Genomic DNA, 24,760 nt, shown 5'->3' with positions numbered 1-24,760 from the left:
CAAAAAATAGTTTTTAAAAACTGAAAACAAACAATTCCCTATTTTTTATTATTTTTTTATTCTCAAAACATGTTTTACAAAAAATGAGTTCTCAAAATAATAAAATAAAAATAATTTCAAATATTCCCTTAATCTTTAAAGTTTATTGACTTGAAACAATTTATTCATTATAAATTTTTTATGCAGTACAAATCAATTTCTACAATTTTTTAACTAAATAAATTATGAAGCTTGAGTTGTACTAAATAAAAATTCATAATTAAATGGTTAGTTGGAAGAAAATTTAGGGATTCAAAATTATATTATTCCTAATTTTTAAATAATAATATTCGACGCGAGTATCATCTAATTTGGATCATATTATCAATTGAGCAAATAGAACACCTTAAAAGAAAACAGAGGGAGAGAGGGGATAGAATGACATGAGTAAGCCTAAAAGGATAAAAAAATGATTTTTTTTTCTTTAAATTTAAAAGTAATTTATAATTAATATATTAAAAAAGAAATTTATAATTTACCAGGAGGATTCAAATTCAAAAGTATATAACTTGTATTGTTGAACTTAAACTAGTTAGCCAAGAGAAAGGGAATTAACTTAATTGTAATCCTCAAAATAAATATATGCGGACATGGGATAAATTAACGAAGGTATGACTTCTATGCTTTTACTTAGAAGAAATAATAATAATAATAATAATAATAATAATAATAATAATAATAATAATAATAATTGTGAACAAAAATATAATAAATGTATTATACTCCCTCTGATCTTATTTATAAGTCATTTTTACTAATTTCATCAATACTAATATAACAAAAGTACGAGAAATAAAAATAAATGAAATTTCAAATATAATCCTTAAATAAAAAGTAAAAAGTAAACACATAATATAATATTATTTTTTTTATCTTTTTTTTATTAATTTTCAAAAATAATTTAAAAATTTTAATTTAAAACAAAAAAACTTTATCAATTAGTGATTTATAATGTAAACTAAATTATATTTTTAGAAAGTGATTAATATATAGGATCAAAAGAGTATATATTATTGTTATGCATTGTAATTCTGATTTTTTTATTTATGATTATTAAACGGAATTTTCTTTGACACCAAAAAACTTTATTTTAGTAATTAAACTTTAGTTATGGCTCCAAATAATTAAAATGAGACACACATCAAGTTAATTAACGCTTGACCTTTTTATACACATGACTCTGACTGTATCGTCCCCTACAATGGCGCGATCCGTTCTGAACAAATCACGTTGCATTGCTACGCTTACGCGGAGTTCCCCCCGTAAACTGACTGTAAAATGCCTCGCAAGCCACTTATTCAAAAACCACCAAAGAATAATCAGGTATTAGTTATTACACATTCATGATTATGTTCTGTTCTGTGCTCCACCATTTTCTCCTTCCCCAAACAACAATTCATAGTCATTCCTATCTTTTTCTCTCCCTCTCCAATTCTTCGTCGTCGTCGTATGCTGTGTCCCACATTTCGATCCTTCCTAGCTCCAACGAAAAGCGAACCCAATTATTTCCCACGAAACAAGCGCTGTTTTCTGATCTCTTGGAGAGTATAGTAATGTGGTTGTTGATGGCATCCTTAAACCCATACCATTAATTCTCTTTCTTTCATTTTCCTTCACTTTCTAGTTAGGCTGATTTACCCGGGAAATGACATGGAGAAACCCCAACTCAGTTTTGGGGTTTCTTTCATAATTTATCACCTTGTTTTGATGTTGTCTGTGGCAACTTTGGCTTTGTCTCAGAATGATGCCGTGGTGATGAACATTCTTAAAAAGGCGATCAATGCCCCACCTAGTCTCAGATGGACAGACACTGACATCTGCAAATGGCAACATGTGGATTGCAACTCTGGAAAACGTGTGATTTCCATACAGATCGGGAACATGAATTTGCAAGGTTCGCTTCCGAAAGAACTTGAGAACCTCTCAGAGTTGCAACGATTTGACTGTCCACAGAACGGTCTCACAGGTCCAGTTCCATATCTATCTAAAAACTTGCAAAGACTCGTGATCCGAGATAACAAGTTCAGCTCCATCCCTAATGATTTCTTCAAGGGGATGACAATGTTACAAGAAGTAAGAATTGGAAATAACCCATTTTCGCCATGGTCTATCCCGGATAGTCTTGAGGATTGTGCAGCACTCCAGACATTTGTAGCAACAAATGCAAGTTTGGTTGGAACAATCCCAGATTTTTTAGGTACCATGCCCGGTTTAGTTTCTTTACTCCTGAATTTTAACAGTCTTGAAGGTGGGTTGCCTACAACCTTTGCGAAGAGTTCAATGGAGGAACTTTTCTTGAATGCACAAAACGGTAATTATAAACTTAATGGCACGATTAATGTGCTGCAGAACATGACATCCTTAAAACAAGTTTGGCTTCATAGTAATTCATTTACGGGTCCAATACCAGACTTGTCAAACCATGATCAGTTGTCTGATGTGAGTTTAAGGGACAACCAATTGGCTTGCGCTGTCCCATCATCTCTCATGTCTCTCCCAAGTTTAAAAGTTGTGAATTTGACTAACAATTTTCTTCAAGGCCCCACCCCAGTATTCAAATCAGGTGTGATTGTTGATATGTCTGGGATTAATCGGTTCTGCACAAACTTCCCAAATCAGCCATGCAGTCCTCTTGTGAATGCTTTAGTCTCTGTTGTTGAACCCTTGGGATGTCCTGTGAAATTGGCTGATAATTGGAAGGGCAATGATCCCTGTAATGGTAGTTGGACAGGAATTGTGTGCGCTGGAGGTAATATTTCAATCATAAATTTTCAAAACATGGGCTTGTCAGGCACAATTTCCCCTAATTTTGCCTCCCTTGCTTCTGTCACAGAATTGCTTCTTGCTAATAATTCACTCACAGGTCCAATACCAAAGGAGCTCACTACCATGCCTAACCTAGAAAAGCTAGATGTTTCAAATAACAACTTAGGTGGTTACGTGCCATCTTTTCGTCAACAAGGTTTGGATCTTAAAATAGATGGGAATCCTGATCTTGGAAAACCTCTTAAATCATCTAGCTCAGATTCTGGAGGTAATGGTGGCCGTGAGTCTAACAAACTCACTGCACTCATTGTCAGCATTGTAGTTGGCTTAGCAATTTTACTTGCTATAGCATCTCTGGTGTTCTTTAGGCGTTTTAAAAAGCGTAATTATTCAGGCATCTTTGGAGGTCTGATAGCAAAGCTAATTGGTCCTCGTAATGGTGGAGGTGGAAAAGTCACGAAGAATGTTAATGTTTCAGTAGGTGCTAGTGCTACTGGTCAGGGTAATGTCCAAGGTATGATAATTCCAATTCAAGTTCTAAGAGAAGTCACTAACAATTTCAATAATGCAAACATACTAGGAAAGGGTGGTTTTGGCACTGTGTACAAAGGTGAACTGTATGATGGAAAAAAGATAGCAGTGAAAAGAATGGAATCAGGATTGTTAATGGAGAAGGGACTGAGTGAATTCAGAGCTGAAATTGCAGTACTTACACAAGCTCGACACAAACATTTGGTGGCACTTCAGGGATATTGCTTGGATGGTAATGAGAAGCTTCTTGTGTATGAATACATGCCCCAAGGAGCACTTAGTAAGCATTTGTTTAGCTGGAAAGAGAATGGATTGGAACCTTTGGATTGGACAACAAGACTAAGCATTGCCTTGGATGTTGCTAGAGGTGTTGAGTATCTTCATGCATTGGCTCAACAAAGCTTTATTCATCGAGATCTTAAGCCATCCAACATTCTTCTTGGGGATGATATGCGAGCTAAAGTATCAGACTTCGGATTAGTCCGGCTTGCTCCTGAAGGAAGACATTCAGTTGAAACTCGGCTTGCTGGAACTTTTGGATATCTTGCACCTGAGTATGCAGGTGAGTTGGATTTAAGATTCTTCTAAAATTGTGTTATCTATATCTTCCTTCAACTTAATAAGAGTTATTTGCAGAAACCTTTAAACTCAGAAAGCAAAATACACCCTTCAACTTTAAGATATGTAAAAGCAATTTTTTTTTATACATGCAATTTTCTAGTTAACCTTGAGAATGAAAATGTCAGCACACCGTTATTTGTCATGTAGTTAAGTATTAGTCCTCTATATAGAGTTTGGGTTTAATATTCATAATTATTCCTTTAAAATTATACTAGTTTGAGGTGAAATTTTCGCTAACGAGAAAATGGGCAGACAGATTTGAACTGAAAAAAGAAGGTAGTCATTAATTGAGAGAGCGGCTATGTGTTGGTTTTCAAATTGAGTAATATTTCGGAATGGCTAAAAATCGAAGGAAGATATTTGTGCTTGTTTTTCTTTGATTATTTTTACCTGAATATATGAGTTAGTGTCTTTAGTATCAAACTTTTTTTTTTTTGGCTTTCATACATATGGTGAAAAAAATTCAGTTTCATTACTTATGTAATGTACATGTCAACACATGCACCAGTAGCAGATTGAATAGGTAATAAATATATTACAGTTTGCAGTAATAAAAATCCTTACATTACTTTGAAGTTCTATGTTCTTTACTCCAATTGTCAATTATTGTTGAATAGTTGTTAATTTTAGTTTCTCAATTGTCAACGGAATAAATCCAATAACAACTATATCCGGCAGTAATTGACAATTTTAATGTAACAAATTAACAACTTTAATATAGGACATATAAGATTTCAGAATAATTTTATGAAACTTTTTTGTATTCACATTTCTTGTAACTTGAGAGTGATTTTCCCTAAATATGCAAGCCACTTAGTCAATGAAGTTGTGAAGCTATATATAACGAAAAATTATAGCCAGGGCACTAAAATTATATGATTTATTATTCATGCAGCAACTGGGCGAGTCACTACAAAGGTTGATGTGTACAGTTTTGGAGTAGTTCTTATGGAGATGATAACGGGAAGGAGAGTGCTTGATGATAGCCTACCGGAAGAAGACATCCACCTGGTTACGTGGTTCGGGCGAATGATGCAGAACAATGGCTCACTTCGAAAGGTCATTGATCCTTCCATTGATGCTGATGATGAAGCAACCATGTCCAGCATTAGCACTGTTTCAGACTTGGCTGGCCATTGCTGTGCAAGTGACCCTCATCAACGTCCCAACATGGGCCATGTGGTGAGTGTATTATCTCCTCTCGTTCAAGCATGGAAGCCTCTTGAGTCTGGTTCCGATGATGGCAAGTATGGCCTTGAGTTGGATTTGAGTTTGCCTCAAGCGCTCAGAAAGTGGCAGTCTTTGGAAGGAAAGAGCACAATGGTGGAAGGATCCGGTTCTCAATCATTTGTCACAAAATAATGTTATGGGATTCACAATTAAAGAGTGAATTCTTTCAGATATGGGGTGTCTACTGCTCTTTCTGCTACCTTCCTAATGTTCAAAATCTCAACACTTCATTTGGAAGAATTAGATGAAATTTTTCTGACCATTAGTTAAAATGAAAGGTTGAGATTTTGGGTATTAAGAGGCTATAGACACTCCAAATTATTGTAATTGTGATTGCTTGATCCAAGAGAAAAGAGAGAGTGAGAATGATGAGCCTCACATGATGAGTCCTGCGCATGTGTCAGTTGAATTCTACTATTATGTGTCTATTTTTCTCCATATTACTGCAGCACACTGCAATAAAGGAAGAAGAAAGAAAAGAATGGATGGATGGATGAAAAGAGAAACGGTGAGTTATATGCATGCTTTATGTTATTACACTCTAGAAAAGAGAATTAAATGAACGAATAAAATTAAATATTGAAAGAAGATATAATTAAAGATGACCCAATTCCCTAATTTAGTTTTGATGAGACTAATAAAGAATAAATACAAGGAAATGATGTGGGTGACACTCGGTGAGTGCTTCTCATAACTTGGGACACTCATGAGCATTGAGCAATTGAAAAAAAAAAAAAAAAACCTGGCTCACGATAGCATAACTTGCTGAGCAAGGTAGAATTTTCACTAAAAAAACATATAAGCAATTAAAAAACAACGACAAAGGTGTATTTTTATTCTTGAAGTATTTTTTGAGAACTAGTAAAATTTTAAATATAAAGAGATATATTGAAAAAATTTACCTAAAAAAATATAAATTAAGATTTTTATTAATCCAATATTATTAAAACCCCATTAGCAGAAGTACTGTGATCATGAGAAAAAATTAATAATAGAAGATTCCACATTTTCACTTTAACTAGATTTATACCCCGTGTGATATATGGAAATGTTGAGAAATAGTTAAATAGACTTGATATATCACCCCATTTATAGTCTATCTAATTAAAGTGCTCTAAATATTTAAATAAAATCTTGTATAACATTTTTTAATTGATTTTATTTTTATAACAAAATGTATATTTGATTTCTTATATTTTCTCTCTCTTCTATCATTAATATCAAGATTAATTTATATTTAATATCATCTAAATATCATATTTTTATTGGATAGATTACAAATAATGTGATGCACTCAATTTATCTAAGTATTTTCCTGAAAATGTTTTAGTTTTTAAGACTAAAAATAAAAATGAATATTAAAAAATTATTTTAATATCCTTAAAGTAAAATATATTACTTTTCTGTTTATTTTATCTTAATCATAAAGATTTTTTTTATTTTTAAAATCTATATAAATTCCTCTTAAAATCAATAGTTAAAAATTATAAAATATAAATATGTCTTCTACTTTTAAGCTTTCATTTTCATTCATTCAATTATTAGTTGATAGTTAAGTCACATATATTGAACTAAAATACCAATCTTGATATATTCTTTTAAATTTCTATCTTTATTTTAAATTTATTAGTCACACAAGCTAATTTATTTAGTATTTTTAAAAAAATTAAATACACACTCCATCTTTTTAAAAAAATATAAGGTATTTTTATCCAAATATCACATGCAATAAAGTAGTTACTTGTCTTAAAAATAATATCATATTTCCATGCTTACTATTTCAATTGGGTGTTTTACTCTAAAATAAATATAAAATAATTTATTTATTATGGATATTTTTTTTAAAAAAAGACAATGATTACACCTTCAAACACAAAAAATATTTTATATTTTTTAACATCCAACTTTTAATAAATAATTTCTAAATAATGCCTTAAATTTTTTAATGAAGGGAGTAAGTTTGCCAAAAAAATATCTCAAACGCGCACATGCAAGAAAAAAAATTTAGTGAAAAAAGATAGATTTGTCAATATAATTTGCATTTATTTTATTTAAATTTTATAATTTTGGTAAAATATTTTTAAATTATTGTCATACTTAATTGTTAAAAAAGTTTGTGGCCAAAAATTGTTTGAAGTTCCTTAAATTAAGAAGCAAGAGGATAGACAAATAGATTATAAGGGTAAATTAATAATTTAAATTTTTTCAACATAAATAAAAATAATAAATTAAATATTTTAAAATATTTAACATAATATTCCTAATTGTATTAAAAATGAGACTAAAGTATAAGTTTTAAAAATAAAAATTTTTTTTTATAATTCTAACAAAACAAAAGGGATGCCAGTATATTTTACTTTATAATTTATCAAATTATGCAAATTAAAATCCAAGGAAAATTTTATTTTAAATTTTTTATAGTCATACATATTAAAAATATAAATAATAGCTTATTTTATTTTAGAACGTATTGTCCCATGTAAATTAAAATTTAAGGAACAACTTTTTCTTATTCTTTTTTGTTTCTTAAGGTATCCCCACATTTAGTAAATATGAGACTAAAATTTCTATTTTGCAATATGCTATTCTTATACATATTAAAAAAGATCATTATTTTTTAAAATTTCTCACCTCTTGCAATTTGAAATATAATCTAGCTTCTTTTTTTTTTTCAAAATGTGTTCATGTATTACCTTAAGAAAAATAAAATATATAGTATAATGAATCATATTACAATTTACGTGATAATATTATTTATAAATCATAATTATAATAGGTCTAAATCAATCAAATAATATAATTCATGTTTTAGTACCATTTATCAATCATATGTACAAACATTACGAGTAATACAATGATTATTAAGAAAAAATTATGTGCAATGGAAGATAAATTTATTAATATTATATAATTAATTTGTAATCTATACTTTTTTTTGCTCAGACTTGAGGCACATAACTACATCAACATTTTTCATAGGTTTTCAAATAATAATCAACTTTTACATATAAATAATAGAATAATAAATTTTATTCCTTATGCATTTGAAGAATATAAATAAAAACTTATCATATATATGCTTACACAAATCATTTTGATTTGTTACCCAATGTTAATAATAAATATATAAAAAATTATTTTTATCTAAATTGTGTTATCTCATATAAATTTTGTCACATATGTAACACCTATTATTTTTACTAAGAATCTTATATCTATTTATAATTTTTATTATATATCTTATATGATTTTTTAAAATATAAAAATATTATTAATTTTTATACCTTATCTAAAATTTTAACATTTACAAGTGAAAATTTATATGACGAATGTTTTTCATCCTATGTGAATAAATTTTATTAATTAAATTATAGGTCCTACAATCAAGTTCTTTTTACCAATGATAATTTCTTTGCATATCTAACACTTATTTTTTTTATTAAAAATCTTATATTCATTATCAATTTTTTCCATGGATTCTACATGATCTCTCAAAATATAAAAATTTTATTATGTTTTACACCTTGGTTAAATTTTTAAAATTTACAGATGTAGACCCCCACTTACATTTTTTTAATGGTAGGTCCCACATATCATTTTTTTTAACCACACTACTCTAATTTTTTAAAAATTGAATTTATTAAAATCTTACATTATCTCCATTCCTCTTAGAGTATCAATTTATACCAAGTTTAAAATATCTGAACATATAAAAAATTTATAGTCAAGCATGAGTCTTGACACCTATATCTTTTGAGTTTATTTAGACTGATTCAACTATTTCAAATTATTAAAAATTATTTTACTTTATTTTTCTTCTCATTGAGTCCATAAACTATGTCTTTAAATTTTTTTAGCCAATTTATATATTTAATTTTTAAAAAAATTTACAAAATAAATACATTTAAATAATAAAAAAATAATTTTTTGGTAATTTAAATAATTTTTAGACAACATTTATATTCAAATAAAGATATTTTAATCCAACATAAGTGACTTAATGGTCAATTAATGGTTAGGTAGATGAAAATAAAATCCTAAAAATAGAAGAAGACTTTATTTTATAACTATCCATACTAAAAAAATATTCATATAGGTTTCAAAAAATATAGGAGGAATATCATTAATTAAGATAAAAAGTAAACAAAATATTTTACTCATTTTTAATTATAAGTTTCATATTAAAAATTTATTTTTTATAAGGTTTTATAACTATTCATACTAAAATTATTGATATAAGTTTCAAAAAATAGAGGAGGAGTATCATTAATTAAGATAAAAATAGACAAAATATTTTATTCATTTTTAATTATAAGTTTCATATTAAGAATTCATTGTTTGTAGATCTCACATATACCTCTTTTACTATATGGCCCACATTATCTTTTATCTTTTTTCACCCTATCACATTAAAAAAATTAACAACTTAAAAGTAAAAATAAAATAAAATGCCACATGGGTGCTGTAAATCTACAGTACCATCACAGCTTTTACAATATATTATAGATTGTAGATAAATTGTAGGTGTAGAGAGGGCTATACAAAATTCCTCTAATTCGGTCCGGTCCAACTTGAAACAAACATGGTCTTATCCAATCTAAATAAAAATTAATTTTTTAAAATAAAAAAATCAAACTATTTCTTTAGGTTAAATTGAACAAGAGATTGAACATTTAGATTACTTAATTCGATCCTATAAATTTAGTTAATATAATTATAATTAATTTATTAATTACTATTATAATAAGTTAATTTATAATAATAATTAGCATTTTGTATGTTTTATACTTGTGAAGTTATGAATATTGAGTAAAATTTAAGCATAGACTAATCTTAGTCTTCTCTAATTATTGATGAAATTTGTTGTTAACTTGACGTAATGGACTTTAGATGTCACATCCCAAAATTAGATGTGACCGGCACAGGATATATACACAAACACATATCCCTTAAGCCTTAATCAAGAAAATTTTAATTTAAAATCTTAATTCATTTGAAATAAGGTTGGGAATCGTAATAGCATTTCCTATTTAAACAAAAGGTTCCTAAAATTTTTGTAAAGATTTTAGCAAAACCTCCCCATAAATAAGAACTCTTAAAATTTCTATAACAACTATTTATATGCAAATCAATAGTATGGAGCACTGCCCCTCCGCAATAGACAATCGATATAAATTTACAGATCAACATCCTACCTATGATTAATGTGGAGCACTTAAAATATAATTTTAAAATAGAACATATAATTGAATATTTACATCAAAAGGAAAGGCATTTTTAAAAAATAAATAGTCACTCAGCATAGTGGTAAGCCTCTTAATGATTGGCAGGAGGTTCAGTGTCAACTAATGGATTTGAGATTAAAACATTTTTTTACTGAATAACGTCCCAACAATAAATAATTGCACATGAATAAAAATAAAGTTGAAATAATTATGCAATTTAAAAAGGTAACGATCTTCATAACAATTTAGTAGACTTTTGAAATAAAAGAATTCTATAAAATTTTAAATAAAAATCTTGAACCATTAAAATATCGTATCAAATAATATTATCACTTGATTGTAATAAAACAATAAAATGAATAAATAATTATAAATAATTTATTATTTAAAACCAATGGAATGTAAAATTTTCAACTAATCAAATTCATATAATAGGGACTTATTAGAACAATTAACAAACATGGATATATAATTCATGAGGGCAAATAACCAAATGCAGCTCTTGCCACGAAAACAAACGTGGACACACAGTCCACGAGGGTATGTAATTAAACGCAGCCAAAGCCACGAATCAAACATAGACACACAATCCACGAGGGTAATGATAACAAAATGCGGCTCAAAGCCACAAAATCAAACGCGAGTATGATGCTCACGAGTAACCATCCTTCCGTTTCACGTGCATTGGCCATCGCACGGGGCTAGTACCTCCTATAAACACTCTGCTAGCTAGGTGTACCATGGCACGCCAAGGGCTAGCGAAACTATCGTTAGCAACTAGTGTTCTGTATAAAGTCCCTTTTCAAAATCATTTTCAAACATGCGAGAAAATCATTACTTTCAAGATATAATTCTCAATCTCAAAATCAAACTCGCATGAATACTTTTAAGCATTAAAACTTGCCAGAATAAAATTTCATATCTAATACTCATGTTTGCATTTATTGAATAATCAAAAAAAATTTTAAAGTCAAATTCGCATGAATCATTTTTCATAGCAATTCAATAATTTTCAGAATGAAAATCCCATAATTAGAATCCGAACTTGTATTTACTGATAAACTAAAATTATCAAATCTGGTAGAGATAACTTCACAAAAATAAAGTACTTTAATCAACAAAATATCCAATAATTACATTGTTGCTGTAAAAAAATTTATAAAAAAAATATAATATTTCAGTAAAAGAAATATTACTGGAATATCAGTTGGGATGCTATCCACTTACCTGTAAAGTTTTCGAATATATAACTTACTACTAATTGGTCCCTTTTGCCACAATGATTACTCGTTAATCCTAATACCAAGTTAATACCATAGTTAGTTTCTTCCATAGATTTTATTTATTATTATTATTATTTTAACACTATCAATTCAAAATGATTGATGATGATGATGTAAACATTCTTAAATTCAACCTTTCTCAATACTTATAGATATTCCAAAGATTAATATTTAAATAGCAAATTGGTCCTTGAATTACCAAGTAAAGAAACATTCTTTCAAAACATCTATATCTCTAATTCTAACTTTCTTTATGGAGAATAGCTGCCTCCTATAATAATTTTAATTATCAATAATAATATCATCATATATCTTCCACCATTCAATAAGATTCTTTCTTTCAAACATTTTATTGAATATCTTATTATATTTATTAAAGTTTAAACAAATACCAAGTCTTTTCTTCCTCACTGTCCTTTCCAAAATTTTTCAATATTAATATTCGAGCTAATCAAACTTCCATCATCTATTTAAGAGAATTTTTCTCCAATTATTATCTAATTGACAATAAAATAATTATCACATATATCTTGTTATCATAAGCCTAATTCTCCTAATAAACACTTTATCAAATACCTCACAGGCATAATCCTTAATCCATAATTTCCTCCTACTTTCTCTTTTAATTTCATTTTTAAAAAATTTTACAAAATTAATATTGATTTCAATTCAACTTAAAAGATCAAGTCAATCATCATTATTTAAATTTAATAATGCTTCCCAGCTTTAATTTCTTTCCACTAACCAATCTCATATTAAAGAACATCGATCTCATTTTCCTCTTACAATAACTACAGCAATTCAAGTGAGGCACTTACCTCAAATGAACTCCCTAACCTTTAATTTTAACTTGAAAATGCATCTTTATTTTCTCCACTCCTAAGCTGCAACTAAAACAGAGGGAAGAAGAAAAATTTTCAAACCTCCCTCTTACCATCACGTGCACAGAGCAGGAAAAAAAAGGAGAAGAAGTAAGATTCAACCACACTCACATGATCAACACTGCTGCAGAAGAATAAAGAATGAAGTGGAAGATCAAAACTCCAACGTACACACCCAGACCAACACGTGGAATCGCAGAACAGGGGAGAAGAGAATTTGTAGCAGCACAAACGAACAAGAGAAGCAGAAATTCTGCAGCGAGAGTCAGTGGAAGGAAAAAGGGGATGATCCTGCAAGCAGGGGTGGAAGAAACATACTAGGACTTCCAACAACAGCTCGAATCTTCACGTGCTTGCCACCCTCTGTCAGACAGAATGGAGAAGGAACAAGAAGGGTTCGGCGGTGAGAAACAGAGGAAAAGGAAGAAGCTATGAACTAGGACAGCAACGACACGCTCGCGGGTGTAGTGGCTAAGTTGAAGACGAAAGAGGAGGAAAGAGACAGAGATGGCATGTGTTTTCTGGTTCAGCTCCTCTCTCCTCCGCTCTCTCGTGATAGTTCTAGAAAAAAATCCAATGGAGAATGAAGAGGCCGTGCTCTCCGGTCTCTCTATCTTTCCTTTATTTATTTTAATAGTATGGCATTTTTGTAATTCTACCTTGAGCAAAAGCTAAAAGATGAAAATGACACTCTTGGCCTCATGAAAATTGAAATTTAAGACCTATTAGTTATGTAATTTACATAAAGTCCACGAGACCACAATTCGCCTTAACCTTTTTTTACTCAAAAAATAATAAAAATACACTTTAAATATTTTATAATAATTTAATTAATTTAATTTTATTATTATTATTTTATTTTGGTCACTACATTAGATATGTTAAAGGTTGTTTAATTTGATTATAATTGACATACTTTTTTGTGTTGTTGGAAATTATTATGGATTTATAATTATTGTTGTGATAAATTTTATATAATTATAAATAATTTTATTATGTTAATTGAAACTATCATATTAAAATAAATTGCTACTTTTCATAAATGAAAAAGAAAAAAAAAGTGAGATGCTAGATAAGGTTGGGACTAGTCTCCTAGTCTTATTAGACCAGTTCGATTCTGTTAGGCTTCAAGTTAGACTAAATCAAATCACAAATTACTTAATTCAATTCTTTTTATAAAAAAGAATCAAATTTAGAGTTAAGCTGACATTCTGTTCGGTAAATTCTTAATGCGACCCTTGATATATATATATATATATATATATATATTTATTTATTTATTTATTGTGGATTGATGGTAGATGTAGAAATAGATTGAAGATACTGTAGATGTAGATACATCATCACATGTTTTTTTTTTTTTTTTAGTTTCTTTTTATTATCTTTCAAGAGGACACCACCATCATGGCAATCCGTTTCTGAACAAAATCACGTTGCATTATTGCTGCATTTGCGCGGAGTTCCCTTTGTAATCTCATTGCAAAATGCCTCGCATGCCACTTATTCTAAAACCACCAACGAATCGGCTGTTACAGCACGTGCAACTATTTGATCCTTCTCTCTTGGGGATTTTTTCACCCTTCATCAAATGCAGTGTTGTATGTGGTCACTAATGGCGTCCTTAAAATCCCTACGATTATTTCTCTGCTTTTATTTTCCTTCGCTTTCTATTAGCTGATTTAGTTGGGAAATAACATGGAGAAACCCCAACTTGGTTTTGGGGTTTCTTTCGCAAGTTATTGTCTTGTTTTGGTGCTGTCAATGGCAATTTCGACTTTGTCTCAGAATGATGCAGCGGTGATGAGCATTCTTAAGAAGGCGATCAATGCCCCACCTAATCTCAGATGGACGGACAATATTAATGTCTGCAAATGGCAACGTGTGGGTTGCAACTCTGAGAAACGTGTCATTTCCATTCAGATTGGGAACTTGAATTTGCAAGGATCGCTTCCGAAAGAACTCGAGAATCTCTCAGAGCTGCAACGATTTGAGTGCCCGCAGAACCGTCTCATGGGTCCAATTCCATATCTATCCAAGACATTGCAGAAACTAGTAGTTCACGATAACAGTTTCAGCTCCATCCCCAATGATTTTTTCAAGGGAATGACAATGTTACAAGAAGTAAGAATTGGAAATAACCCGTTTCTTCCATGGTCTATTCCGCATAGTCTTAAGGATTGTGTAGCACTCCAAACATTCGCAGCCTCAAATGCAAGTTTGTTTGGAACAATCCCAGAATTTGTAGGTACCATGCCAGGTTTAGTTTCTTTACTCTTGAATTCTAATAGTCTTGAAGGTGGATTGCCTGCGAGCTTTGTGAATAGTTCAATCGAGGAACTTTTATTGAACACACAGAACAGTAATTATAAACTCAGTGGAACAATTAAGGTATTGCAGTACATGACATCCTTAAAACAAGTTTGGCTACATGGTAATTCATTTACTGGTCCAATACCAGACTTGTCAAACCATGATCAGTTGTCTGATGTGAGTTTAAGGGACAATCAATTGGCTTGTGCTGTCCCATCATCTCTCATGACTCTCCCAAGTTTACAGGTTGTGAATTTGACCAACAACTTCCTTCAAGGTCCCACTCCAACATTCAAATCAGGTGTGGCTGTTGATGTGTCTGGGATTAACCAATTTTGCACGAATGTCCCAAATCAGCCATGTAGTCCCCTCGTGAATGCTTTACTCTCTGTTGTTGAACCCTTGAGATGTCCTGTGACATTGGCTGAAAATTGGAAGGGCAATGATCCCTGTAATGGTAGTTGGACAGGAATAGTGTGCTCTGAAGGTAACATTTCAATTATCAATTTTCAAAACATGGGCTTGTCAGGCACTATTTCTCCTAATTTTGCCTCACTTACTTCTGTCACAAAATTGCTCCTTGCTAATAATTCACTCACTGGTCCCATACCAAACGAGCTCGCTACCATGGACAATCTACGAGAGCTAGATGTTTCGAATAACAATTTAGAAGGTTATGTACCATCTTTTCGTAAAAAAGATATGGATCTTAGAATAAATGGGAATCCTAATCTTAGAGAATCTCTTAAATCACCGAACTCAGATTCTGGAGGTAATGGTGGTGACCGTGAGAATAGCAAACTCACTGCATTCATTGTTGGCATTGTGGTTGGCCTAGCGATTCTACTTGCTATAGCAACTCTGGCGTTGCTTAGGTTTGTTAAAAAACATAATTATCCAGGCAAGTTTGGAGGTCTACTAGCGAAGCTAATACGTCCTCGTAATTATAGTGGAATTGGAAAAGTCATGAAGATTAATGCTGCTGGTGCTGATGCTGCCAGTCAAGGTGATGTCCAAGGTATGGTGATTCCAATTCAAGTTCTAAAAGAAGTCACTAACAATTTTAGTAATGCAAACATACTAGGAAAGGGTGGTTTTGGCACTGTGTACAAAGGTGAACTGCATGATGGAACAAAGATTGCAGTGAAAAGAATGGAATCAGGATTGTTGATGGAGAAAGGGTTAAATGGATTCCAAGCTGAAATTGCAGTACTTACACAAGCTCGGCACAAGCATTTGGTGGCACTTATGGGGTATTGCTTGGATGGAAACGAGAAGCTTCTTGTGTATGAATACATGCCTCAGGGAGCTCTAAGTAAGCATTTGTTTAGCTGGAAAGAGAATGGATTGGAACCTTTGGATTGGACAAGAAGACTAAACATTGCCTTGGATGTTGCCAGAGGTGTTGAGTATCTGCATGCTTTGGCTCAACATAGCTTTATTCATCGAGATCTTAAGCCATCCAACATTCTTCTAGGAGATGATATGCGAGCTAAAGTATCAGACTTCGGATTAGTCCGGCTTGCGCCTGAAGGAAGAAATTCAGTTGAAACTAGGCTTGCTGGAACTTTCGGATATCTTGCACCTGAGTATGCAGGTCGGTAGGCTTTTATCTATGGATCAAACTAGAAACTTACTTGCAAAAATTCATCAAATAGGCCCTTTGACATTGTTCGCTAAAATGTAATATTATACATTTTCCAGTTAACCTTGTGAAACTATCATTTGTCATTTTTCTGATTCTTTTAAAATTTTATTATCTATGGCTTGAACAAAAAAGAAATTCATTAATTGATTGTGATTCTATATCTCAGCATCATTTGTTTTCCATACTTTTTCCTAGAAACATCTGGACGAAGGCATGGAAGATGACAGCATGTTGATTAAAGTCTGAGTAAATTGCATTCATCTTTTATAGATATATTCAAATTCAATTTATTATCATGAACCTTAATAATACATCTTCCTGACACTAAATTCGTTCTTTCTCTCAAGCTCTTAAAAATCTAATTCTATGCAATTCAAATTACCTTGCTTCTCATGAAAGATTCAAACAAGGGAGGTTCATATTATCATATATGGGGAGAGAGGGGGTGAATATAGATTTATTAAAAGGATATTCTAGTATGGATTTAAAAATAGAGGGAAAATGAGAATAGAAAGAAATCTTTCTGTCTTTCATGTATTGATTTTACATTATATATGAGATTATACAAGCCACTGTATATAATAATGGACTTTTAGACAAGGCAGGTACTAAAATGTTGGTATGATTTATTATTCATGCAGCAACTGGGAGAGTAACTACAAAAGTTGATGTGTACAGTTTCGGAGTAGTTCTTATGGAGATGATAACGGGAAGGAGAGTGCTTGACGATAGCTTACCAGAGGAAGACTTCCACCTGGTTATGTGGTTCAGACGAATGATGCAGAACAATGACTCGTTTAGAAAGGTTATTGATCCAATCATTGATGCTGACGATGAAGCGACCATGTCAAGCATTAGGACTGTGTCAGAGTTGGCTGGCCGTTGCTGTGCAAGTGAGCCTCATCAACGTCCTGACATGGGCTATGTAGTGAACATACTATCGCCTCTTGTTCGGGCAGCATGGAAGCCCATTGAGTCAAGTTCAGATGATGATCATAGCAAGTATGGCATTGATCTTGATATGACTTTGCCTCAAGCACTGAGTAAGTGGCAGTCTTTGGAAGGAAAGAGCAGTACAATGGTGGATGGATCTTGTTCTCAATCATTTGTCACAAAATAATGGTACCAATTCACTATTAGAGAGAGCTTGATTGGAATTATATTCTTTCTAGTGACTGTGCAGTCCAACAAGGAAGGAATAGAGAGAATAATTGGCCTCACATGATATTGAGTCAGATGAGGTGTCTACTGCACTCTCCCCTGCCGCCCTAATGCCCAAAGTCTCAAACCTTTATTAGGGGGGAATTAGGTGAAATTTCTGATCTGTTCATTAGCTAAAATGAAAAGCTGAGATTTCGGACGCAGTAAAAAAGTAGACACTCCAAATACAGGTTGAGTCTACACCGTGCCACAACAAATTAAAGGACGTGGATTTGAGGATTTCAACCAGCACGTGCAATTGCTATCAGATCGTCAAGTTCATTTTTGTAACTTTGGAAGAAAGAAGGAAAATAATGGATGGCTGGGAAGAGAAACGGTATATATGTTCTGTAAGTGCGTATAAATACACTTTTGTATTACACTCTCTCAAAGAGGAATTTGCAGGATATACAAGGTGGTTTTACGCTTATATTGATTTTTGACATTATCAACTACGTTTTCACATGGACGATCAAATTACTTACATGGAAACTTACATTAGCTCTGGTGCAGGGTATGTATGGATTTTATCAAGGACCAATGTTTTAAAGATGTTAAAAGTTTGGCATATCTACTGATTCGAAATACATGTATTAGATTTAGATAGTCATATGGTTTCAGATACTTCTAGTTTTTCGGGCGGGCATCGATTTAGGAAAACATGCATATTTATTTGTTGTAACTCCTTGTCCTTGGTAAAGTTCATAGGATGTTACAATCGTGAAAATCAATGTTCTTGTCTCATTTCTCATTCATTCGGCGATTCTCTTCATATCTACCAACTCCTGCTTCAAATTACCCAACCGAATCTGTACAAGTGAGTGTCGATCACTTATTATTGATCTCTTATATTTTTCAAACTTCACAAAATTAATATTTCAAGTAATCAACTCCAACTCGCGAAGACTTTTGCACTAATTTTGATCTTTTGACTTCGGCCCTTTAGCAATGACCACCAGTCCCTCCTTGTTATCTTGCACTAAACAAGAATTAATTAATTAATCACTGTACATACATAAATGTATAAAATTAATTTTTTTTTCTAAGAGGTTATTTCTAATTAAGTAGCCGTTGGGTAATTGGGGTTTCTTCTAATCATGCATCAAATACATTTCATCCACTCAGCCTCTCCTTTCACTAAAAAAATAAAGAAAATTCCCTTCATATTACATTGGAGTGTGAATCACGTCATCACGAGCTATATGTTTTATGTAGTAATAAAACATGTCCAAATTTGGCTGAGAAAAAGGGTTCCTATAATCCACAGGATGATACAATTGCTTTTTCCATGATTCACTTGCATCGTCGTCTCCTTGGCCATTGTTCGTCCCATCAAAGTTAGGGTTCTTAATCAATCAAATATTATTAGAACCCCCCCAGAAGCAAAAGTCACACTGATCATGAGAAAAACTAATAATAGAAGATTCCAACAATGCCTCCCAGCTGTCATCATCCTTCTCTTTTATAGCATCGTTTTCAAGATCAATCAATGGCTTCTCCTCTTTATCATCATCAAGCTTATTGTTATTATGACCTTTCACGACGACATCACCACCACCATCTCTTCTCGCTACCAGCTTTTGATCTCCTCGGGAGGGAGAACCCGCCGACGATGAGGAGGGCGGAGAGCTAGGCGTTGTCAGCGATGACGACGGTGACGATGACGACTCGGTTAGCTCCCACATGCCTTTGAGGAAAGTTTCCAGAGCTTGAATTTGTATAAGTGGGATTCTATCAACCACAGGGTACTCATAGAAACCGCACAATCCCTTAAACTTACACCAATCATAGAACTGAGAAAGTTGGCTTGTTTGTACAGAAGCTTTCTTGTATATGGCAAAAGCAGCCAAGCAATTCATGTAGGGCATTTGAAGAAGATTATCCAAAACCACTGCGATTTCTCTCCTGAACTGTGTGTAGTAGGCAAAGCTGTCTCGAATTATCTGTTTCATGGCCGATCGAACGATGGAGCTTTGTGTTGTTAATTTTTCCATGGGAACACAGCCCATCACTCTGTCCATAATGCTCTGAAGCTGTGGTAACATCTCAAGTGTGTCACCAATCTCTTTCATCTTCGCTTTGAATTTATCAGTCCCATCACTTTCTTCTTCTTCTTCGCCTTCACCTTCTTGTTCTTCATGGAATAATTTCTTGCCATCCAAGAAAACACAATCTAGGGCTTCGTCAAGAAGCAGAGCGTAGGATCTGACAAAAACAGTACACTCCGCCGCAGAACACGAAGACGAATCGTCTCGAAAACGACAAGAGTAGAGAGAAAGCAAACCGTTAGAACGTGACCAGAGGATTTCATACCCGAAGGGGCTGTCGGCGGGGACTGACAGGAGCAAACGGTGAAGTAGGAGGAGGCACTTGAGGGCGACACGCCAGCTGCGCGTGGCGGCGAAACGACGAGTGAAGCTGAGGGAGAAGGAGTGGAAGGAAGAAGGAGAGAAGGAGAAGATTTTCGAGAGCTCGTTTATGTATTTGTCACGGAGAGGGAAGTCATCCGGTGGTGTTGCTTTGATGAGGATGAGATTGACATCGGAAAACCCTGTCGCTGAAGCGATCTTGGCGTAGCTGACGCAGCTTTGCTCTTTCAGAGCAGTGCGTACTTGCCGGAGCTTCCTCTGCATGTTGTATGTCTTCTCTCTCTCTAGTCTTTCTCAAGTATGAGGAAGCTAGGGGAGAAAGATGGAGGAGGGGTTGTTGCCTGACCAAATATACATGAATCTTAAATATTATTCAAATGAATTAATGATACTTTTTTTATTTAAAAATATAAAATATTAAATGTTAAAAAATATAAAATATTTTTAGTATTTTAAAGTGTAATTATATTTTTTTAAAAGTACTTCTCTTAATATATGATTTTATATTTATTATATAATGTTTAATAAAAATAAATATAAAAAGATAGAGTTAGTTTAAAAAGTAAATAACTACTTTATTAAAAAATAAAATATAATTTAAAAATATTTTAAATAAAGTAAATATTTATTTTCATTTTCACTATAGATGTATGATGGGTAAGAAACTCTTTTCTGCCTTAACAATGAGTTGGCAAGCAATTAATAATTGTTTACAGTGCATCCTACACGATCCTTCAGGGCACTTTGGAGTTGCATATTAATTAATAATTAATGGATTTAATAAAAATTATTAAATTTGTAAGTTACTCCTAACATATTTGATGAGAACTAATTAAAATCTTACAGTTCATTAACTAAAAATTTAATATTTTTTTATTTTGTTTACATTAATATACATAAACATATGTTTTCTCACCATTAATAAAAGTAAAATAGGAAATATTATGATAAAAAATTAATTATATAACTTATAAATATGATTAAAAAAATTATACCTTCTAAAAGTAAAATAAGAAATATTATAATAAAAAAATTGATAATGTGAGTTATAAATATAATTAAAAAATTATACCTTCTATTTCATAAAGAATATATACTCTGTTCGTTTTTTAATATAAAACAAAATTTAAAACTTCTTTTATTCTTAATATAAAAAAATTTAAAGTAATTAATGTTTTTCAATTTTATCCATGATTTATTATTTTATTCATTGTCGTTTGAATTCCTGATAAAAAAATTTATTTATTTTATTAATGAAAAATAAAATTAAAAAAATATAGTTTTAAAATTTTAAAATTATAACTAAAATTTTTAATAAACATGAAGTTTATCATCATCACCTTACATTAAAGACCTGAGCAAAATGTTAGATTGGGAATGGGAGGCCTGAAACAGTGAAACGTGAAAACTTTAACAACAGGCCAGGGTGTGATGTTGGCATGGCTGTAGGCCCCGTCGTGGCTACGACTACGAGAAAATATGTTTCGTTAACAACGAGGATGTGGCTGAAGTGTACGAGGAACGGAGACAAAACAACAAGACATATCTTCAAAAGTCTCAGTTGCGTGCCGAAGTTTCCCTGTAGTTCTTTGTCGTCTTTGCGCATAGCAATTAACGAAGCTATTTATTTACTGCTAAGCCTCCACCTCATGGGTGGACTGGTACTTTTGAAATTTACACCCCTGCCTTTTTCTTTCGTTTTTTTGTTTTTTTGTTTAACTGTACACCGTATGCACGGTATTCTTTTACTAACAATAATCCGGTTTAGGTTAGGATACCAATGAACACACCTTCTAACCAGAATCCGAATATTGCTTCACCACCTTTGATATGACTTGCTAAATTAACTTGATAAATCAATTCAACTTTGGGCTCACAAGGAAGATGCATCAAGGGTCCAATTATTCAATTGTGAAGCCAGGAGTTTGGGTTAAGGTAGACGGCCAAGTCAAGATCTCTGATGCAAAAAAAATATTTCTATTTCTTCTAAATTTATTATTTATCTTTTCTTTTTTTTCTTAATTATATTCAACTTTTATTTGCAGAGACTTATAAATATAATGAATCATTAAACGATATTTAATGAATTTACTCAATTGTTGAATCTTTATTTTTTATTATCTTTTTATTGACTAGTCTCTTTGGTATTAGAAAAAAGGATGACATTGGTCTGATTTAGTTAAATTAAGTTTTTTTTAAAAGATCAATAAATAATATGGGTATTTAAATATAGTAAAATTATGAACTAATATTCACTAAACTTTGAGTTAAAAATTAAATTTTAAATCTACGCTAGAAAGTAAAATCAAAATAGATTTAAAATTTAAAATTTTAAAATAAAAAAGTGCAAATTATAAGAAAACAAAAGAGTACAAATTGTAAAATATAAAAACTCATGCCTCATACATATCATGGACTACATGTGGCTCCACAGCTGTAATTATTTATTTCTTACTGTTCAAAACAAATTTGAGAATAACACTAGTACTAGTGCTTCTAATGCGTAGACAATAATAGAAGTAGACTAATTAAACTAAACTAGATTTTGCTGATTAAAAATAAATTTAAAGGTTAAAGAGCATTTTTATTCTAAAACTTTTTCATGAATGATGCTTGGTATTTTAAATTTTTATTTAGAGCAATATTATCCTAAAAATTTTAAAAATAATGCAGTTTTATTCAACTATTAACATTGATCAACGTTTGACCATTAAATTTTACTTTCACCTCTTGTTTTACATGTGTCCTCTCTCCTCCTCTCGGCATTATTCATCTTCTTATTCTCTCTTCCTTTGTGTTCTAAAAAATTCTCAACTTTCCCCCTCCCCCTCTTTGATTTACATGTGTCCTCTCTCCTTCTTCTCGGCACTGTTCATCTTCCCATTCTCTCTTCCTTTGTGCTCTAAAAAATTCTCAACTCTCCCCCTCCCCCTCTTTGTTTTACATGTGTCCTCTCTCCTCTTCTCGACACTGTTCATCTTCCCATTCTCTCTTCCTTTGTGCTCTAAAAAATTCTCAACTCTCCCCTTCAACCTTCTCATGAAAGAAAATAGGAAGATTTGAGTGTAGGAAGCTTACTTTTAATGTTTATGAGCTTTAAAATACTTTCAATAATCTATTTGTTCAGGCCCTAGCACTACTCTTCAGTTGCTCTTGCAAATCTCTCCCTTTCCTCTCATTTTTGCAAGCTACAGAACAGACTTATTTCTATAAAAAAGTGTCCATGTGCCACAGTGGACGCACAATGTGCCATGAAACATGGCATAAAGAGCACCTTCCCAAGTGTGTTATCACACATGCGCCACAATGGCCTGATCCACATGCCACTGGGCGTGGCACAAAGCCTTCCTCTTTAGATTTTCTTCCTTTTTCTATTTCCAGGTGACTCGACATCTTTCATATCCATGTTTAAGGCTAGAAATACAATCAAACACATTTGTTAGGCTTCTCTGGCCACACAACTCGAACCTCTCTAATAAACTCAATTTAATCAAGTTTAAGCTTAATCAATTTAGTTTAAAATTTGAGGACGTTACAAGAAGTCTTACATTCTAAGCCAAAAGCCTTACACTCAAGTCAGAAGCCTTACATCTCAAGCCATAACTCTTACACCTCAAGCTAGAAGCATTACATCCAAGTCATAACTTTTGAACTTTAAGCCAGAAGCCTTGCACCCAAGCCAAATCCCTTGCACTTTAAGTCAAAATCTTTGCACCGTTTAGTTATTGAGTTTACATATAATCCTTCATATTTACATGTAATTAAGAGATGTTGATTTTTTCTAGCAACACTTTTCGGCTTTGGCAAGCGCATTGTCACTTGCTAGAACTCTGGTGACTAGAGCTCTAGCGAACGGATTTTGTGCCTTTGTGAAAAAAAAAATTGATTAACACATAGGGGCATTTTGATCATTTATTTAAATTATTTAATGAATAAAATATTAGTCTTGATTTTTCAATTACATTTGGTCCTTGGGACCTATTTGCCTTCTAGAATGTCCTTTTCACCAATTTTTTAAAAAAATTTAGATTGTTTGAATTTAATCATAACAGTACAAATTTAAATATTTACTTTTTAATTTTATTTTTTTAAAATAAATTTTATATTTTTCTTAATAAGTCTATTTATTATGATGGTACAAATTTACTTTGAATAATTTAATTTGATATTAATTTTTTTATAATTTTTGTAAGGGAAAACATAACTTTGGAAATAAAAGTGCTGACATGAAATTTTTTAATAAAAAAATTAAAAAAAGCCAATATCAAATGAAATAAAGATGCTGATATTGATTTTTTAATAAGTAAAAATTTAAAGAGTCTAGGTCAACTTTTTTATTTCATTTGATGTGAGTTTTTTTTTAAATTTTTGCTCGTTAAAATATAATGTCAGCATCAATTTAACATGCAAGTATAAAATTAATTATATTAATTGACATGTCAGTATTATCTTTTTGAAAATATAAGAACTAATGTTGCAAACAAAGAAAAGTATAAGGATATGAAATATTGAAAAAAAGTATAGGAACTCGTATCAAATTTAAGCAAAGTACAAGGATCAAAATTAATGTTTTTATTAAAAATTAAAACTAAATAAAAATTTTAAATTTGGACGGTACATATTAAACTAGATGGCTTAGATTTTTTTATTAATGAAA

At 31.5% G+C, this 24,760-nt stretch overlaps 3 protein-coding genes across 7 annotated transcripts; 2 read left to right on the top strand and 1 right to left on the bottom strand.

Moving 5' to 3' along the window:
* Positions 1-1,260: 1,260 nt before the first annotated feature.
* On the top strand, positions 1,261-5,859 carry LOC129321905 (receptor protein kinase TMK1-like). 4 transcript variants are annotated; one of them, XM_054967870.1, is made up of 3 exons: positions 1,261-1,362; positions 1,780-3,898; positions 4,853-5,859. In XM_054967870.1, the coding sequence occupies exons 1-3, from the start codon at positions 1,318-1,320 to the stop codon at positions 5,317-5,319; spliced, it is 2,631 nt and encodes an 876-aa protein (XP_054823845.1). In that variant the 5' UTR covers positions 1,261-1,317; the 3' UTR covers positions 5,320-5,859. The 4 variants fall into 4 exon arrangements, with proteins under 4 accessions (XP_054823845.1, XP_054823846.1, XP_054823847.1 ...); XM_054967871.1 differs by having other exon boundaries at positions 1,337-2,788; positions 2,873-3,898; XM_054967872.1 differs by having other exon boundaries at positions 1,337-3,073; positions 3,200-3,898.
* Positions 5,860-14,035: 8,176 nt separating this feature from the next.
* On the top strand, positions 14,036-18,369 carry LOC129321887 (receptor protein kinase TMK1-like). 2 transcript variants are annotated; one of them, XM_054967835.1, is made up of 2 exons: positions 14,036-16,483; positions 17,176-18,369. In XM_054967835.1, exons 1-2 carry the CDS (start codon positions 14,272-14,274, stop codon positions 17,652-17,654), a joined length of 2,691 nt encoding a protein of 896 aa, XP_054823810.1. In that variant the 5' UTR covers positions 14,036-14,271; the 3' UTR covers positions 17,655-18,369. The 2 variants fall into 2 exon arrangements, with proteins under 2 accessions (XP_054823810.1, XP_054823811.1); XM_054967836.1 differs by having other exon boundaries at positions 17,213-17,355.
* Positions 18,370-19,089: 720 nt separating this feature from the next.
* LOC129322627 (clathrin coat assembly protein AP180-like) lies at positions 19,090-20,367 on the bottom strand. Its single transcript, XM_054968915.1, has one exon. It carries the CDS (start codon positions 20,365-20,367, stop codon positions 19,090-19,092), a length of 1,278 nt encoding a protein of 425 aa, XP_054824890.1.
* Positions 20,368-24,760: the final 4,393 nt, after the last annotated feature.

Source organism: Prosopis cineraria, unplaced genomic scaffold (genome assembly GCF_029017545.1).
Source record: "Prosopis cineraria cultivar Desert tree isolate PC_DT_omini unplaced genomic scaffold, ASM2901754v1 PC10, whole genome shotgun sequence".
Taxonomy (NCBI): domain Eukaryota; kingdom Viridiplantae; phylum Streptophyta; class Magnoliopsida; order Fabales; family Fabaceae; genus Prosopis; species Prosopis cineraria.
The sequence above is the reverse complement of the archived record's forward strand: the minus strand, read 5'-3'. Positions and strand labels throughout refer to the sequence as shown.

What these genes read in the sequence shown, in the direction of transcription:
- LOC129321905 (XM_054967869.1), top strand. Translation starts at nt 1,690, where the DNA reads ATGGAGAAACCCCAACTCAGTTTTGGGGTTTCTTTCATAATTTATCAC. An exon ending in TCTTGCACCTGAGTATGCAG is followed by an intron (nt 3,899 to 4,852) that starts GTGAGTTGGATT and finishes TTATTCATGCAG; the next exon opens with CAACTGGGCGAGTCACTACA.
- LOC129321887 (XM_054967835.1), top strand. Translation starts at nt 14,272, where the DNA reads ATGGAGAAACCCCAACTTGGTTTTGGGGTTTCTTTCGCAAGTTATTGT. An exon ending in TCTTGCACCTGAGTATGCAG is followed by an intron (nt 16,484 to 17,175) that starts GTCGGTAGGCTT and finishes TTATTCATGCAG; the next exon opens with CAACTGGGAGAGTAACTACA.
- LOC129322627 (XM_054968915.1), bottom strand. Translation starts at nt 20,367, where the DNA reads ATGCAGAGGAAGCTCCGGCAAGTACGCACTGCTCTGAAAGAGCAAAGC.